This window comes from Rhinopithecus bieti, unplaced genomic scaffold (assembly GCF_001698545.2).
Source record: "Rhinopithecus bieti isolate Rb0 unplaced genomic scaffold, ASM169854v2 scaffold_52879, whole genome shotgun sequence".
Classification (NCBI taxonomy): Eukaryota; Metazoa; Chordata; class Mammalia; order Primates; family Cercopithecidae; genus Rhinopithecus; species Rhinopithecus bieti.
The window spans coordinates 146,956-165,941 of NW_016820739.1; the positions used below are offsets into that span (position 1 = coordinate 146,956).

At 38.7% G+C, this 18,986-nt stretch overlaps 1 protein-coding gene across 1 annotated transcript in view; it reads right to left on the bottom strand.

The window, feature by feature from the left end:
* Positions 1 to 18,986, bottom strand: part of CERS6 (ceramide synthase 6) — a 325,522-nt gene that overhangs the window by 140,820 nt on the left and 165,716 nt on the right. Inside the window, exon 4 of the mRNA XM_017859910.1 lies at positions 428 to 485. Coding sequence (XP_017715399.1) covers positions 428 to 485 — 58 coding nt within the window. The remainder of the gene's footprint in view (positions 1 to 427; positions 486 to 18,986) is intronic.

An 18,986-nucleotide genomic window follows, 5' to 3' on the forward strand; every position in this document is an offset into this window, starting at 1 on the left:
TACATACTATATAATAATTATATAGTATATACAATGTACATACTATATAATAATTATATAGTATATATAATGTACATACTATATAATATATATAGTTATTTCTACCGGTGAAGAGTACAGTGGTAATACATGCTGCAACAATTCATGTTTTCAAATTGTGTGATGTAGAAACTCTAACTTCTTTCAAAACATCAGATGGATTTTATAAGCTTCCTAATGCCTGAAAAGTAATGAATAACCCACTGGAGTGAATATGGGACTTAGCAACATCCAAAATATTTTTGTAAGTCAAATGAAAATGCACAAATAATTCTTAGGAAGCCTGTTATGATTATCTAAAATATTATTACAGTCATACGTTAAAAAAAACTGGGATATAGACGTACACTTACATAAGAATTATGTAAAATATTTTGAGAGATCCTACCTTTTTCAGGAATCTCACTCCGTAGGTAAATACATAAAGGTAAAATGAAAATCTCCACCTGTAGAAGGTTAAAAAAAATTCTGTAACATTCAGTTTATATATTCGCAGCATATACTGAAACATGTAAAGGAGGGAAAAGAGTTCATTAAATTAAATTTGTCCCCCTCCCTCAACTAGGGATTAAACTTAATGAGCAATTTCAGTGCTAGCTGAAGCCATACACTGGTATACGTGGCTTACAGAAAATATTTTGAGTATTATATTGATAACTTAATTTTTTCATTGTTAACTGCAATATTTGCCCAATTGCTCATCTTCTCATTCTCCAACATGTGAACTTCTTCTTGTTCATCACTCATGAAGGGATATGGTTCAATAACATGAAGGTATAATATCTGAATCAGACAAATAATTGAAAACCAGCAACTTGAGTTAAATGAAGTTCATATTTGTTTTAAAAGACTGAATATTTTAAAATTAGGTAAGAATTTCACTTTGTCTTTTAACAACTATATCAACATGTTTGTGGATGTTGCTAAAAGGAAAAGGCATATAGAATCTAAAAAAAATCAAATTACAACTATAAATGACAATCTTATACCATGCCAAACTTACGGTCTAGTTATGACTTTCACTTTTAATGAAGAAACATTTTTAAGTTTTCTTTTGATTTTAAATGATGGAAATGTTTTAAGTCTTTTAAAATATAAGATATATACATACGTGTGTATGTGTATGTGTATATATATATACACAGTTATTACAAAAAACTCTTACTCTAGTACTAAATTCCCAATTTTATTTCTTGTACTTCTGAGTATGAATAGCTATGCCTTTAAAAGCTGGCTGGATGTCACTAAATGGCATTCCTGATGTCATTTAAAAAAGTTATCTTGTAAGTGAAGACAATTAACTGATTGTAGTATAAAAGTCAAGAACTTAATTTTAACTCCATCTCCACTACCAATCTCTCAGTGGCTGTGGGTGAGAGTGACAACAAGTTTCTGTTGGTTGTACAAATTCTAGATCAAAAACTAAAACCAGCGATGTCTTCACGAGTGTGTGACTTAGGCAGTCACATAAGACTTCATGCTTGATTTAATGCTTTGAAGTGTTACCATCTTGAAATTCTTAATAGTTGTTGAACAAGGGACCCAGCATTTTGCAATGGATTCTGCAAATTATGTACCCAGTTCTGATCAAGACAGACTCAACTAATTTTGGGCAAATCTGTTAATATCCTTTGATCTCAGTTCCATCTCTATAATGGGAGAGTGGGTTTGTGCTATAAGGATGCCTCAAGGATTTGGTAGCACAAGTATGATCTCTACTTCTCTCTCGTCCCTCCCAATCCTTCTTATATGGAACTAGCCTACTTCATGCATTTGCCTTGTCTGGCCCCTGGAGGCAAATTAATTTGCAACTCCGAGATTAAATTATTTATAACAGCTGTTTCAAGTCTAAGACCCTTGTTAGTAGGTAGTGATCAGGCAGTTTTTATGTATAAAAAAGTGTTACAGAAGTCATTGGAATTCCTACCATCACTTATGTATCTACATTTTATTTCATCACTAAAATGACCCAGTTTTCATAACACATAGATTCTATTATAGGAGCACTGATGCCTCCATCATTTGAATAGCAACTTGTGATGAATATTTACAAGGCAGAGTTTATTTCCACAAAATATCTGCAGAAAGCAAAATTTTCAAGCATCTTGCAACTTGAAAAAGTACTTCTTTAAGTTGTAGAGTTTCAAATGTTATAGTTTTAAATGTTAGCTACCAGTCCCTGATATAGTCCCTCTCAATCTTCTACTAAGATACTGTTAAAAGAGATAAATAACAAACTTCATGCAACCATGAAAAGGAAGATATGACCTTCGACCTACTGCTAGAAGCAGGGAAGAATTATTATAACGGAAAAAGAATGAAATTAGATGTAAAAAATGTGATTAGCAGTGAAAAGTCACAAGCCTTGAAGGAAGCAGGGAAATCTTCATCAGCATATCACCCTGTCTCCACTTTCTGCCATCTTGTATAGAAATGCAAAAATCTGTGTCAGTCGGAAACGTTGCCCCTTTGCCACAAATGATTATGTACATTTCTTGAGGGAGCAAGAGAATCCCCCACCCCATATGTTAGTGATGGCTACTTTCAAAAGCCAACTGGAAGAAGGAGATGCACTGTGAAACCTGGCAGTTTCAGCGACAGAAAGGCAGATTTAGGGACAAGATGACCTATGAAGGTATTGCATTCTGGAAGTTGGCGTTCTTACATAATCCATATATAAAGCAACAAAGAACAAGGCATTGGAGATAGCTGCTTTACATGAAACTTTCACTGAAAATGGGTCCGACTCTATAGACATCAACCTGCTACAAGGTCAGAGATCTAAAAGAGGACTTTTACTAACAAAACAGGAGGAGAGAGAGTGGGGTTGAGGGCAATCCACACATCCCCTCTGTTAGCAGGTCTAGATGAATATCTCTAAATTTGCAAATGAAAATAACAGCTTGATGTCAGCATAGTTCTACTAAGTAGTAATAAATGTGGAAAGAAAAGGGCATGTTAAAGATTCAAAGGAAGAACAGTCTCCTAAAAATGACTTCCTAGAGGAATCATTAGTAATTTTTAGGAAAGTTTTAGGCATTGCCAATATAATACAAGATATGATCCCTTGAAACAAAACAGAAAGTTGTAAGTCAATAAAAGACTGCTGGGTAAGTTATAGGTGGAATAAAGAAGCATTGCACAGAGTCTGAAAAATGAAGTGCAGCATTATTATCCACTGGAGGGGAGGAACACAGATACATATGGTATAAAATTAACTCATTTACATAGAGGGTAAATACCCCCGTAAGGTCAGAGAAAAGAACCAAAGATGAAAAAAGATCCTAGATCTGGAAGACTAGAAAATAAATCTAATTATACTTGTTTCTGAGGAAATACAAGAACTGAAGAAGTAATACTCAAAGGCAAAAAGACTAAAAAATGTGAACTGAAAAAAAAGACAGACAACTAAATTGCATTCCAAACAATACCAATTCAAAGCAATTTCTGACAAAAATGTTGAATCCTAGGTTTAAAATTAAAAAAAAAAAGTACTTCAGTGTTCAAGCATAAAAACAACAAGCCGACACACATAAATCAAATGAAAACAAATCACCATCAAAGGAACAAATACCCAGTTGGTCTTACAACTCTGCTGTATTATTAAGTGCCAAAAGAAAGGGGAGACTCAATCAAAGAAAGCTATTGCCAGGCAAACTGCCTCTCATTTGCAGAGGAATATATGAAAAGTATTCTCATATATTCAGAGGCTCTGAAAATACATTATTTATTAACCTTTATGAAAAAATTACTTCAGCCTATTCTGACCCAGCAATATACAAATAAAAAATAAGATTTCAAAAAGTAAGAATTTCAGCATGAAAGGACTACGGTTAGCAACATAAATCATTGCCCTAAACTTCATCACCAAATTAAATGCTGTTTTAAGGGATAGTTTAATACAAAATATTTAGCAATAATAATCAAGGGATGAATTCTTCGATTAATGAAAACAAGGAAATGAAGCGTTAAATTCATTCTTACAGGAAAATTTCAAAAGACTTCTTTTGATAACAGAAATAGACCAAGCCTATTTCTTTAAAAACTTAAAGATTACTCTTGGTTAAACAAGGTAAATTAAACACATAAATTTACCTCTGTGTCTTTATGAATGCACTAAACGGGCAAAAGAGGGATTATGTTTAGTAAAGCATAAACTCCCAGGGACACAAAACTGGAGTGAGGACAACCACCCTGTTTCAGGGCCTGGAAAGCTGCAGGGCAGGAATGTTAGCTTAGCTAGTGGAACCAGAAGCTGAATCCTAAACTATCTGTGGAGGATGCTCGGAAGGACCACCAATTCCCAGAAAGACTCCAAATAAGGAAACAACTTTGTAAGACCAGTATTGGAAAAAGAAGCCTAGGGATTAGCCTGTCCAAAGCCAGACACTTGGTAAGTGGAAAAACTGGGACATAAACCTAGCAGTGACTCTAAAGCTCTGTCTCAAATTCTACAGAATTAAAGCACACTGCTTTGCCTGGAGACGTCAATGTGTTCCACTACATTTGCTTGGATATGGAAGCCTTTTATATCTTTCAAACCTGAAAATTAGAATAGGAAGCTAGTAAAAACTACCACCCGCTGAATCTGGTTTATTGTCCTTATACAACAAGGTTGAACAGGGCTCTTTGTTAAAATCAAGACTACTAAAATGTGCATTTGAAGCAGGAAACCAGAGCATTGAGGTCCCAGGTCTTGTTGCCAGGTGTCACCCAAAAGGCAAGGGATTGTAAACTACAGAGGCAGGAGAAGCAGGGGAATCATCCGGAGCAGCCACCACCCCCCACCACCCTTCGCAACTCAGCACATGTTCTAGGAAGACCAGGGCCAGCATACGAGGGCCATTTGATTTACAACTGTAACACAGTACTTCCTCTATCCCCTGAGTTCTTCTAAGCACTTTACAAATAGGAAGTCATTTAATGAAACTGTTCTACACAACAAGGTAGGCACTATTATCAACATCTTTATTTTTTTTTTTCCCAGATGAGGAAATAAGCACAGAGTATGTTTAATTACTTGCTGAAGGCCACACAGCTAGTAAGAGAGAAAGTCGGGATTGGAAATTAGGCTGTTTGGTTCCAGCATCCAAACTCTTAACCATTAAGCTATGCTACTTCTTACTGATTTTATACCTAAAAATTGAAGACAATGTATTCAGCTAAAATGATGTTTCTAACCTGGTGGATAATAGTGGGTGCTGCATAATTGAGAATAGTCTCTACCCTGAGGAACGGCAACTGACTGCTTGCAAATCTGGGGATAGAAGAGGACTGAAAAGATGCTTCTTTGCAATACCAGGGTAGCTAAAATAATATTAAGCTTATTGACAATTATTACCCAGAGAGTTTTTCTCTGTCCTACTCACTCATCTCTCTCTACCTGCTGAGCCACTGTGGCTCCTTCAGGATTTATGTCAAATTCTAGTTGTTCCATAAAGCCACCTTTTCTGGATGCTGCAACATGGAAAACACTGTAATTCTGACTTGTTCTTTACCTCCTTTTCCTTCTCTTTGATTATAGCCACAAGCCTTTGAATTGCTTGTGAGTTCCAAGTAGAGTAAGACTGAGTTTTATTTATCTTTGCATTTCCGACCACAAACAGTGGCTTGCAAAGAACAGTTCCTAAATTGACAACTGAATTTTTATTGAGGGTATGAGTGCTCCTTTCATTTACTGACTTTTAAGTATATTTAAACCACAATAGGTCAAATAATTTATCAACTACTTCCAGGAACTGTGCAAGTATGAATAAAAAAGGGGAGACAGATGACATATATTGCCAATCCAATTTTTAAAGTGATCAATCAATCTGATAAAAATTTGGAATAAAATGATAGTCAACTCTGGAATGGTCTAGCTAATGAAAAATACTGTTATTGTATGCATAACTAAGATACATTGCTAGAGCACCAAAAAATCAGTATACGGTTCTTTTGATTCTGAAATTGATTTTATTAATTGAGACATTTCTCATTTCAGCTTTTCCATCATCTAAATAAAAAGATTAACTCATTTATTATCAAATCCATGAAGAGAAGTGAAGTATGGCTTATACCTATGACATTAAAATTTTTCTTTCATAAAATTTAACATAATATAAATCATTGTGCTGTATCTTACAAATTACTACAAATGAAGTGAACTTATACAGTTGGATAAATGAGCAGAATATATTTAGGAACAAATATAGACTTCAATCTAGTGTTACTTTAAAATACATAAATCACTTTACCTCTAAGAACAAAGTAGATTGTCTATTTTTCCATTCAAAACTCACAGCTGATGACTTTCATGAGATATGATATTGCACTCATTTTTATCAGTTTTCCTGTCAAGTACAATGGAATTATAAAAACCATCCAATGAGGTTTCTGTATTATATGTGACACATTCACTTCCACAAAGTTTTGACATGAAGTAATTGTGGATTCAAGTTTGATAGAAAAAGTCATCTTTGTGAAGTCCTTTTACTTATAGAAGGTTCTCTTGGGGGGGGGGGGGGCTTTTTTTCACAAAACAGTAAAAGCTGGCATTTCATGGGTACTTCCTTTATACCTGATACCATCACAAGAGTCTTACATATATTAACTCACCTACATTTTGTAAGAACCCTATGGGATAGATACACTGTGTCACTATCATTCCCATCGTACTATAAGATGGCAAGTTTAAATTACTTGCCAAAGTACATGGTGAATTTGGGATTCAAATCCAAGCAATTTGACTCCAGAGATGATTTTTACTACTAAATATTGAAAATTTTAGCACATACATGAAAATCTTATTTTTACTATAAATACCATTACTCTGCTGCTACCATCTCTGTTTCAGCTCCTTTTCTATTCTAAGGTAGGAGGGCAAATAAGACTTTGTCTACGCTTCATTTCTCTATTATAAAGCACACACTCAATGTGAAATGACTTAGCTAAAATCCTATTCAGAGTTGGTGTCATGAATGTATACTAGCAGAAAAAGAGTGAATGCAACAATTCAGTCTTACAGGTGTTTTACAGGAACATCAGTACATTTCTGTCCACATAAATCAGAGGTATCTAATCCTGCACTCTTAAATTTTCTTGAAACAGACATTGTTTTTAACAGCTAGGCAGGGTCCCTAAGAGCCCATCTATGACCTTATTCTACAGATGGAGGACCCATGGAATTGTAAACTTTTCTACATTTAACAATTTAACTTTGTGAAAGAAAACAGGTGTCCCCATTTTTCACACCAGGTCTCCATCGACATTTTGGGGTCCTGTGACCTTAAAGTCAAGACTAGAAATGAATAACTATGCCACAAGTGTCAGAAAAAAACTCAGATACCTGATATACTGCCTATTTTCTGAGAAGGTAGTATAGTGCTCTTTAGTGTATAAACATCACATTTTACAGGTTAAACTGACATCTAAAGTTCTTAAAAGTCACCAGCTTCAGCCTTTGTTTATCTGGGTAGATTGGTGAATTTTTGATTTGTGGAACAAAATAAGGTCCTTCAATTATTTTGCATTTAATAAGTCTAACAAAGCCATCAGACAAATTCAAGCATGCTAATGATTCAGATACAAAATTCTTTCTTGTCCCATGGGCTTTTAGCCAAAGTATCTCTCTCCAAAGATTGTAACATGGCATTTTTTTCCTGCTTTACTGAGGTATAACTGAAAGAGAAAATTGTATGACGTGAAGGTGTACAACATGATAATTCATACACAGATACTTTGCAAAATGATTCCCATAATCTAGTTAGTTTTACACCTGGGTCACCTTACCATGCTATATAATAGATCCCTGGAATGTATTCATCTTACAACTTAAAAGTCTGTTATCTTTCAACCAACATCTCCCTCTTTCCCCCAACCCTATCCCTGGTAATCACTACTGTACTGTTTCCATGAGTTCAACTGACTCCACATTCTGAAGTTGAGGAATTGGCTTGAACTCTTGGTTAACTGATTAGTTTCATCTGTAAACATCGTTTAAAAGTTGTCACGTGATTTTTAGGTCAGTAGTCTCCTTTTCAAGCTGTTACTGAGACACTGACTTTGTTACTTGAGTTCAATGGAGATGTTCATCAACTAGGGAGGAAGCAAATTGACTGTAGTTTGAAAAACATCCCATATGTCTTAAACAATAAAATAAAGGTGAGATGAAAGATTCCCTTTTGGAAACTCTGACATAAAATCTAAATTTTTAGAGTAGCTTTCAAGCTTTCATTAGTTTAAAGAAACTAATGTCCAAAGAAATATGATAGCTAGGGGAAAAGATGTTACTCATCCGATGGACAGGTTATGCAGACTTGAGTTCTTGCTTTAAGACAAATATTTCCTGAAACTATTTTCACCTCTATCAATAATTAACTCTGTAACTCCAAATAGTTTTCTTCATTTGCTTAAGGCTCAGCTCTTTCTATTTGAAAAGGAACAGATTTATCACTGCAAAGTCCTTGAGGTTGGAGGTCAGTCACACCCATTCACCTATTCACTTTTCATTCTCCAGTCAAAGGTGAACTTAATTTGGGCAGAAGAGTCTTCATTAAATCATTGATTCAAAAAATGTATCAGGCACTTATAGAAAGTCTGATGATTTGCAAAAGAATGCTATATGTCTCTCATATATATGCATATATAAACACACACATATATGTACTAAAAACAAAAGAAAATATAAACATCAAATTCAGGATAGATATTACTTTTGAAGAGTAAACAACAGAGAAAGTATACAGCAAGCTGGTCCAAACCACAGCCTGCAGGCCACATGCAGCCCAGGACGGCTTTGAATGTGGCCCAACATAAATTTGTAAACATTCTTAAAACAGTATTAGATTTTTTTGTGATTTTTTTGTTAGCTCAATGACCATCCTTAGTGTTAGTGTATTTTATGTGTGCCTCAAGACTATTATTCTTCTTTCAGTGTGGCCCAGGGAAGCCAAAAGATTGGACATTCCTGGGGCATAAGGGGAGCTTTAGCTGATTCTGTAATATTTCCATCCTTCAAAACAGCCTCAAATATAACTGGGTGGGTTTTTATTATATTAGTCTCTGTGCTTGTTACATTTTCTCTGTATTATAAAATATTTCATTATTAAAAGATTCTGTACACAAAAATTATGCTCACTCAAAAAGTATTAAATGACTATGTCTTCTCCTTCTCACACTTAGAAATGTCATACGACTTGTTCTTTATGTCATCATTCCAACCATCCTTTTCTAAGCATTGTAATTACTTTTCCTGTTTTCCTGTCATTGTATTCACGTTTTCAGGGCTAAAATTGCAATTGGAAGTGTATCAGCTATTGTATGCATATATAGTTCTAAATCCACTATGTTCTATTTCACAGATTTAACTTTGATTTCGTTTTTTAGTGCTTTGGTCATAGGCTCCATTAACAGCTAGCCCATATTGTTCTTTATTGGGACTCATTCTTTTCTCTCCAAGTTGAGTACCCTTGTCAAGCACCCATCAAGGTACAATTCAGCACCACTGGTATCTGTCTTTTCCCATTAGTCTTCCCAACATCAGTCGTAGTCCCTACCATCTATTCAAAATACATCTAGTCCCTACAATCTACTCAAAATACATCTGCAAAAAATTCAATGTCATTCTATTAGGTGAAATTCTACCTACAAAATACCTCTCATTACTTCTAGAATTCCCCTGAATATACACTAACCTTATAATTGTCAGCTTAAAGTCTATTTACACTCATTTGAATGACCATAATTTGTGGGAATCAGAAAAAGCAAGAATTTTCCAACTAACCATTGTCTAGTGTAAGGATAAAAAAGGGAACAAAATATTGATCTCTTGTGGCCAAAATTAAATTCAGTCAATATGACTTTCGAGCATGCACTGTCAAAGGTCACAATTCTTTAGTGTGCAGTTCAAACAAAAGTAGCCAAGTGTTTATTATTAGAGTCAAACTAATGTCATGTGTCCCTTGAACATCAAGCCTCTATGTAATTTTTTTGTCTGAAAACATATTGAAGACAAAAAGTCACTTCTTCAGCACTGATACTGTGATTGCTAAGGAGAAGAGAAAACTAAAGCCAAACTTGTTAAGTTTTCAAAACGCATGTACATTTGATTTTAAGAGGTGAATTTCCCCAGCTGGGCAGATGGCTTGAGCCCAGGAGTTCAACACTAGCCTGGGCAACATACTGACACACCATTTCTGCAAAAAATACAAAAATTAGCCGGGCTTGGTGACAGGAGACTGTATTCCCAGAGCCTGTATTCCCAGCTACTCGGGAGGCTGCGGTGGGTGGATCACTTGAGCCCAGCTGGTCAAGGCTGCAGTGAGCTGCGATCACAGTGTGTCCGGAATTGGTGGGTTCTTGGTCTCACTGACTTCAAAAATGAAGCCATGGACCCTCGCGGTGAGTGTTACAGTTCTTAAAAGATGGTGTGTCCGGAGTTTGTTCCTTCAGATGCTCAGATGTGTCTGGAGCTTCTTCCTTCTGGTGGGTTTGTGGTCTGGCTGTCAGGAGTGAAGCTGCAGACCTTCATAGTGAGTGTTACAACTCTTAAAGATAGTGCATCTGGAATTGTTCGTTCTTCCTGGTGGGTTCGTGCTCTCGCTGGCTTCAGGAGTGAAGTTGCACACCTTCACAGTGAGTGTTACAACTCACAACAGCAGCGTGTATCCAGAGTGAACAACAACAAGATTTACTGCAAAGAGTAAAAGAACAAAGCTTCCACAACGTGGAAGGCGACCCAAGCAGGTTGTCACTGCTGCCTCGGGCAGCCTGCTTTTATTCCCTTATCTGGCCCCACCCACATCCTGCTGATTGGTCCATTTTACAGAGAGCTGATTGGTCCATTTTACAGAGCGCTGACTGGTCCATTTTACAACAGCTGATTGGTCCGTTTTGACAGAGTGCTGATTGGTGCGTTTACAATCCTTGAGCTAGACACAGAGTCACATAGTGCTAGTTAGCTAGTTACAGAGTTAGCTAGATACAGAGTACCAATTGGTGTGTTTACAAACCTTGAGCTAGACACAGAGTGCTGATTGGTGCATATACGATCCTCCCGCTAGATATAAAAGTTCTCCAAGTCCCCAACCAGTTCAGGAGCCCAGCTGGCTTCACCCAGTGGATCCTGCACCAGGGCTGCAGGCCCAGCTGCCCGCCAGTCCCCAACCGCCCGCCAGTCCCCAGCCACCTGCCAGTCCCCAGCCACGCCTGCACTCCTCAGCCCTTGGGCTGTGGATGGGACCGGGCACCACGGAGAAGGGGGCGGCGTCCGTCGGGGAGGCTCAGGCTGCAGGGGAGCCCACGGCAGGAGGAGGAGCTCAGATATGGCAGGCTGCAGGTCCCGAGCCCTGCCCCGCGGGAAGGCAGCTAGGGCCTGGCAAGAATTTGAGTGCAGCCCCTGAGGGCCAGCATTGCTGAGGGACCCGGTACAACCTCTGCAGCTGTTGGCCCAGGTGCTAAGCCCCTCACTGCCCTGGGCCGGCGGTGCCACCGGCTGCTCCGTGTACGGGGCCCTCCAAGCCCGCGCCGCCGGAACTCACACTGGCCCGCGAGTGCAGGGCGCAGCCCGGGTTCCCGCCGGCGCCTCTCCCCCAACACCTCCTGGCAAGCAGAGGGAGGAGGCGTCGGCCTCAGCCAGCCCAGAGAGGAGCTCCCACGGTGCCGTGGCGGGCTGAAGGGCTCCTCAAGCGCTGCCAGAGTGGACGCCGAGGCCAGAGGCTGAGGAGGGGCTGAGAATAAGGGCTGCTGGCACACTGTCACCTCTCAACACCACTGCAATCCAGGCTGGGCAAGAGAGCAAGGCCCTGTCTTTAAAAAAAAAAAAAAAGTGATTTCCCCCTTCTCTATTACCGTGTTTGGTGTCAGTTTTCTGCTGCAGGCTCTACTACACGTCTCATAACAAAACACGAGACTGAGTAATAGAACTTTCACAGGGATAAGGTGGAATCCATCACTTATTACTAAATCCATACCTATTAACAATAGAGTAAAATGTCTTTAGTTTCCTTATCAGAAAATGGGGACTAAAATACCTAATTATTAAGGTTGTTAGGGATGAGAAGGAAAAAAATTAAATTAAGACGAACAGGAATGGATCCTAGTTGGCTGAGGAGGCTCATTTTTTTTTTTTTTTTTAATTTTGTTTCCATAGGTTTTTGGGGGAATAGGTGTTATCTGGTTACATGTGCAAGTTCTTTAGTGGTAATCTGTGAGACTTTTCTGCACCCATCACCCAAGCAGTAGACACTGAACCCAATTTGTAGTATTTTATCCCTCACCCCCTTCCAATCCTTTCTCTGAATCCCCAAAATCTATTGTGCCATTCTTATGCCTTTGTATCCTCATAGCTTCCACTTTTTTTTTTTTTTTTTTTTTTTTTTTTTTTGAGACGGAGTCTCGCTCTGTCGCCCGGGCTGGAGTGCAGTGGCCGGATCTCAGCTCACTGCAAGCTCCGCCTCCCGGGTTTACGCCATTCTCCTGCCTCAGCCTCCCGTAGCTGGGACTACAGGCGCCCGCCACCTCGCCTGGCTAGTTTTTTGTATTTTTTAGTAGAGACGAGGTTTCACAGTGTTAGCCAGGATGGTCTCGATCTCCTGACCTCGTGATCCACCCGTCTCGGCCTCCCAAAGTGCTGGGATTACAGGCTTGAGCCACCGCGCCCGGCCAGCTTCCACTTATGAGTGAGAACATACGATGTTTGATTTTCCATTCCTGAGTTACTTCACTTAGAATAATAGTCTCCAATCTCATCCAGGTTGCTGTGAATGTCATTACTTCATTTCTTTTTATGGCTGAGTAGTATTCTATCATATATGTAAATATATATGTGTATATGTGTGTATGTGTATATGTGTGTGTGTGTGTGTATTATATATATGGAATGTGGAGCCAGTCCAAATGCCCATCAATCAACGAGTGGATAAAGAAACTGTGTCCACTCGTTGATTGATGGGCATTTGGGCTAGTTCCACTTTTTCACAATTGTGCATTGTGCAGCTATAAACATGTGTGTGCAAGTATCTTTTACATATAATGAGTTCTTTTCCTCTGCGTAGATACCCAGTAGTGGGATGGCTGGATCAAATGGTTCTACTTTTAGTTCTTTACCATAGTGGTTGTAATAGTTTACATTTCCACTAGCAGTGTAGAGGTGTTTCCTGTTCACTGCATCCATCTCAACAACTATTACTTTTTGATTTTATTACGGCCATTCTTGCAGGAGTAAGGTGGTATCGCATTGTGGTTTTGATTTGTGTTTCCCTGATCATTAGTGATGTTGAGCTTTTTTTCCTGTTTGTTGGCCATTTGTGTATCTTCTTTTGAGAATTGTCTATTAATGATTGTTTGATTTTTTTTTTTCTTGCTGATCTGAGTTCTTTTTAGATTCTGGATATTAGTCCTTTGTCAGATGTATAGATTGCAAAGATTTTCTCCCACTCTGTGGGTGCTCTATTTACTCTGCTGACTGTTCCTTTTGCCATGCAAAAGCTCTTTAGTTTAATTAAGTCCCAGCTATTCCTCCTTGTTTTTTCTGCATTTGCTTTTAGGTTCTTGGTCATGAAATCCTTGCTTAAGCCAATGTCTAGAAGGATTTTTCCAATGTTATCTTCTGGAATTTTTATAGTTTCAGTTCTTAAATTTAAGTCCTTCATCCATTTTGAATTGAGTTTTGTAGATGAGAGATGAGGATCCAGTTTCATTTTCCTACATGTGGCTTCCCAATTATCCCAGCACTATTTGTTTAACAGGGTGTCCTTTCCCCATTTTACGTTGTTGTTTCCTTTGTTGAACATAAGTTGGCTGTAAGTATAAACCAGGCTTTATTTCTGGTTGTTCATTCTGTTCCACTGGTCTATGTGTCTATTTTTATACCAGTATCATGCTGTTTTGGTGACTATAGCCTTATAGTATAGTTTGAAGCCTCCAGATTCGTTCTTTTACATAGTCTCGCTTTGGCTATGTGGGCTCTTTTTTGGTTCCATATAAATTTTAGGATTACTTATCTAGTTCTGTGAAGAATGATTATAGTATTTTAATGGAAATTGCACTGAATTTGTAGATTGCTTTTGGCAGTATGGTCATTTTCACAATATTGATTCTACCCATCCATGAGCATGAAATGTGTTTCCATTTGTTTGTGTCATCTATGATTTATTTCAGCAATGATTTGCAGTTCTCCTTGTAGAGGTCTTTCACATTCTTGGTTAGATGTATTCCTAAGTATTTTATTCTTTTTGCAGCTATTGTAAAAGGGGTTGAGTCCTTCATTTGATTCTCCACTTGGTCGCCGTTGGTGTATAGGAGAGTTACTGATTTGTGTACATTAATTTTGTATCCAGAAGCTTTGCTGAATTTTTTTTATCAGTTCTAGGAGCTTTTTGGAGGAGTCTTTAGGGTTTTCCAGGTATATAATCATATCAGCAGCAAATAGCAACAGTTTGACTTCCTTGTTATTGATTTGGATGCCTTTTATTTCTTTCTCTTGTCTGATGGCTCTGGCTAGGATTCCAGTACTATGTTTGAAGATAAGTGGTGAAGTCGGCATCCTTGTCTTGTTCCAGTTTTCAGAGGGAATGCTTTCAGCTTTTCCTCATTCAGTATTATTTTGGCTGTGGGTTTATCATAGATGGCTTTTCTTACATTGAGGTATGCCTGTTGAATGCCAATTTTGCTAAGGGTTTTAAACATAAAGGCATGTTGGATTTTGTCAAATGCTTTTCTGGGTCTATTGAGATGATCATGTGATTTTTGTTTTTATTCTGTTTATGTGTTGTATCACATTTATTGACTGATGTATGTTTAGCCACCCCTGCATCCCTGGTATGAAACTCACTTGATTATGCCCGATTATCTTTTTGATATGTTGTTGGATTCGGTTAGCTAGTATTTTGTTAAAGATGTTTGCATCTATGTTCATCAGGGATATTGGTCTGAAAGTTCCTTTTGGAGTTGATTTCCACTTTTATTCTGCTGTGGTCTGAGATAATGCTTGATATAATTTCAATTTCCTTAAAATTATTGAGACTTTTGTGGCCTATCATATGGTCTGTCTTGGAGAAGGTTCCATGTGCTGATTAATCAAATGCATATTATATGGGTAGAATGTTGTATAAATATCTATTAAGTCCACTTGTTCCAGGGTATAGTAAAAATACACTGTTTCTTTGCTGACTTTCTGTCTTGATGACCTAATGCTTTCAGTGAAGTACTGAAGTCCCCACTATTACTGTGTTGCCATCTATCTCGTTTCTTAGGTCTAATAGTAACTTTTCTAAACTTGGGAGCTCCAGTGTGAGGTGCATAAATATTTATAATTGTGACATTTTCCTGTTGGACAAGGCCTTTTATCATTATATAATGTTCCTCTGTCTTTTTTAACTGCTGTTGCTTTAGAGCTTGTTTTGTCTAATATAAGAATAGCTACTCCTGCTCGCTTTTGGTGTCCATTTGTATGGAAAGTCTCTTTCCGCTCCTTTACCTTAAGTTTATGTGAGTCCTTATGCATTAGGTAAGTCTCTTGAAGGCAGCAATAGTTGGTTGGTGAATTCTTATCCATTCTGCCATTCTGTATCTTTTAAGTGGAGCACTTAAGCCATTTACATTCAATGTTAGTATTGAGATGTGAGGTACTATTCCATTCATCATGCTATTTATTGCCTGTATACATTGGTTTTTTATTTTTTTCCTAAATTGTATTTTTGTTTTATAGATCCTGTGAGATTTATGCCTTAGAGGTTCTGTTTTGATGTGTTTCCAGAATTTGTTTCAAAATTTAGAGCTCCTTTTAGCAGTTCCTGAAGTGCTGGCTTGGTAATGGCAAATTCTCTCAGGATTTGTTTGACTGAAAAAGACTGTATCTTTCCTTCATTTGTGAAGCTTAGTTTCGCTGGATACAAAACTTTTGGCTGATAATTGTTTTATTTGAGGAGGCTGAAGACAGGGCACCAGTACCTTCTAGCTTGTAGGGTTTCTGCTGAGAAATCTGCTGTAAATCTGATAGGTTTTCCTTTATAGGTTACCTGGTGCTTTTGCCTCACAGCTCTTAAGATTCTTTCCTTCGTCTGAACTTTAGATCACCTGATGACAATGTGCCTACGTGATGATCTTTTTGCAATGAATTTCCCAGATGTTCTTTGTGCTTCTTATATTTGGATGTCTAGGGCTCTGGTAAGGCCGAGGAAGTTTTCCTCGATTATTCCCCCCAATATGTTTTCCAAACTTTTAGATTTCTCTTCCTCAGGAACACCAATTATTCTTTGGTTTGGTCATTTAATGTAATTCCAGACTTCTGGGAGGCTTTGCTCATTTCTTCTTATTCTTTTTGCTTTGTCTCTGTGAGATTGTGTTAATTCAAAAACCTCGTCTTCAAGCTCTGAAGCTCTTTCTTCTGCTTGTTCGATTCTATTGCTGAGACTTTTCAGAGCATTTTGCATTTCTCTTAGTGCATCCAGTATTTCCTAAAGTTTTGACTGTATTTTATTTCTGCTGTTTATTCACTAAAGATTTCTTCCCTCAGTTCTTCTATTATTTTTTTTTATTTTTGTTAAATTGGACTTCACCTTTCTTGAGTGCCTCCTTGATTAGCTTAATAACTGACCTTCTGGATTCTTTTTCAGGTCAATCAGGGATTTCTTCTTGGTTTGGATCCATCACTGGTGAGCTGGTGTGATTTTTGGGGGGTGTTAAAGAAACTTGTTTTGTCATATTACCAGAATTGATTTTCTGGTTCCTTCTCATTTGAGTGGGCTATGTCAGAGGGAAGGTCTGGGGTTCAAGGCTGCTATTCAGATTCTTTTGTCCCATGAGCTGTTCCCTTGATGTAGTACTCTCCCTCTTTTCCTAGGGATGTGGCTTCCGGAGAGCCGAGTTGTAGTGATTGTCCTCTCTCTTGTGGATCTAGCCAACCAGCAGGTCTACCAGGCTCTGGGCTGGTGCTGGGAGTTGTCTACACTGGGTCCTATGATATGAACCGTCTGCAGACCTCTCAGCTATGGGTACCAGTTCCAGAGGAGGTGGCAGGGGGGTGAAATGGACTCTGTGAGGTTCCTTAGTTTTGGTTGTTTAATGAACTATTTTTGTGCTGATTGGCGTCCTACCAGGAGGTGGCGCTTTGAAGACAGCATCAGCTGTGGTAGTATAGGGAGGATCAGGCAGTGGGCGGGGGGTACCTAGAACTACCAAGAGTATATGCCTCTTGTCTTCAGCTACTAGAGTGAGCCAGGAAGGACCATCAGGTGGGGGCAAGGCTAGGCATGTCTGAGCTCTGACTCTTCTTAGGCAGGAGTTGCTGCAGCTGCTGTGGGGGATGGGGGTGTGGTTCCCAGGTCAATGGAGTTATGTTCCCAGGAAGATTATGGCTGCCTCTGCTGTGTCATGCAGGTTGGTCAGGGAACTGGGGAAAGCCAGCAATTACAGGCATCACTCAGCTTCCACACAACCCAAAAGGCCGCTGTCACTCCCACCATGCACCCCAGCAACAGCACTAAGTTTGTTTCCAGGCAGTGGGCAAGCAGGGCTGAGAATCTGCCCCAGGCTACCAGGCTCCCAACTGTGAAAGCAAGCTGGGCTCTTTTCATTGCCCTGACATACCAGTCACACGATGCAGACATTTAGAAATCATGCCTCATCTCCTGGAGTTTTAAGTTGTTTGTAAAGAAAATACCTGTATGTGTAGACACAGATGTTTATGTATATGTACATGTTCACACATATGCATATTATGAAAATATGTGTATGTACACATACATTTGTATGCACATATGTATGAAAGTTAAATTCATGTATGTCAAGGATCTCCCATCCAACTGAAAACAAACGTAGGTGCACAGACTTCTGACCAATAATTTGTATTTTCTATTCGAGAAGATGCTCTTGCTCCTTCCTCACTCAGAGAAGGGACCATAATCAGCCTAACAATCTGTCATTGCTTAGATTTTTCCAATAAATGCCAGTGAATTTGCACTCCCGCATAAGAAAATAAGCCATTTCACAAAACCCAACCCCATTACAACGTACACAATGAAGTTCTTAGCTGACTGGCTGATGCCATATGAGCTGCATGCTGATTGGAAGAGTTATGAGTTACTCACACATCAGCTATATTCATACTGCAGCACTTTACGTTCTAAATAACAAGGGCCCTTTTTTCACTAGGAACATGGGAAGACAGTGAGACTGAGCTGCCCACTTGAACTGAGCATCATGATTTCTGGTCCTAGCAGCTATTACATGGTATTACATATTGACTGTAAAGCCATACTTAGAAAATGAGCAGCATGAAACAATGGGTGAACATGAGATCATGAGGTTGCCAAGCAGGAAACACTGTAGTAACAGTGTTTACATCCATGATACTCATAGGGTAATCCTGGGCAAGTTCAAATGTCTCTTCTGGAGAAACAATCAGACCGTTAAGTTCTCTTGAACTCTTATATTTTGAGTCCAAGTCCTATATTAGTTAAGTCTTGTATCCTGATCCTGCAATATTTGCCACAACTGGCCATTCCACCTTGTTTGAATCAGTACTGCTGTGTTCATTCCCTTTTTGTCCCAACCCTCTGCTTCTCTTGCCTTGTGCACAGACTACCCTTGGTCTGTCAATGCCAGTGACACATGGGGTTCCATCCTCAGCCTTCTTTTCATACCATGTGCTCCTGCTAGGTGAACTCACCCACTCCCTGTATGCTGGGCAATCACTGTCCCTAACCATCTCTATATCCCTGGACACCCAATGTCATTTAGACACCCAAACATCGGCACCTGAGGTTCAAAATCCAAAAACAAACAAACAAACAAAACATATTATCTTTCTCCCAGGAATCTACTGTTTCTTCCTTCCATCTCTGTCAAGGACACTATTCTCCACCCAATGTCCCAGGTCCTTGAGTCCTCCTTCGCCTTCAACCCCCTTTATCCCAGGGATCAATCCTCAAAGTTCTGCCTTGGAAATATCCCTTTCATTTACTTCC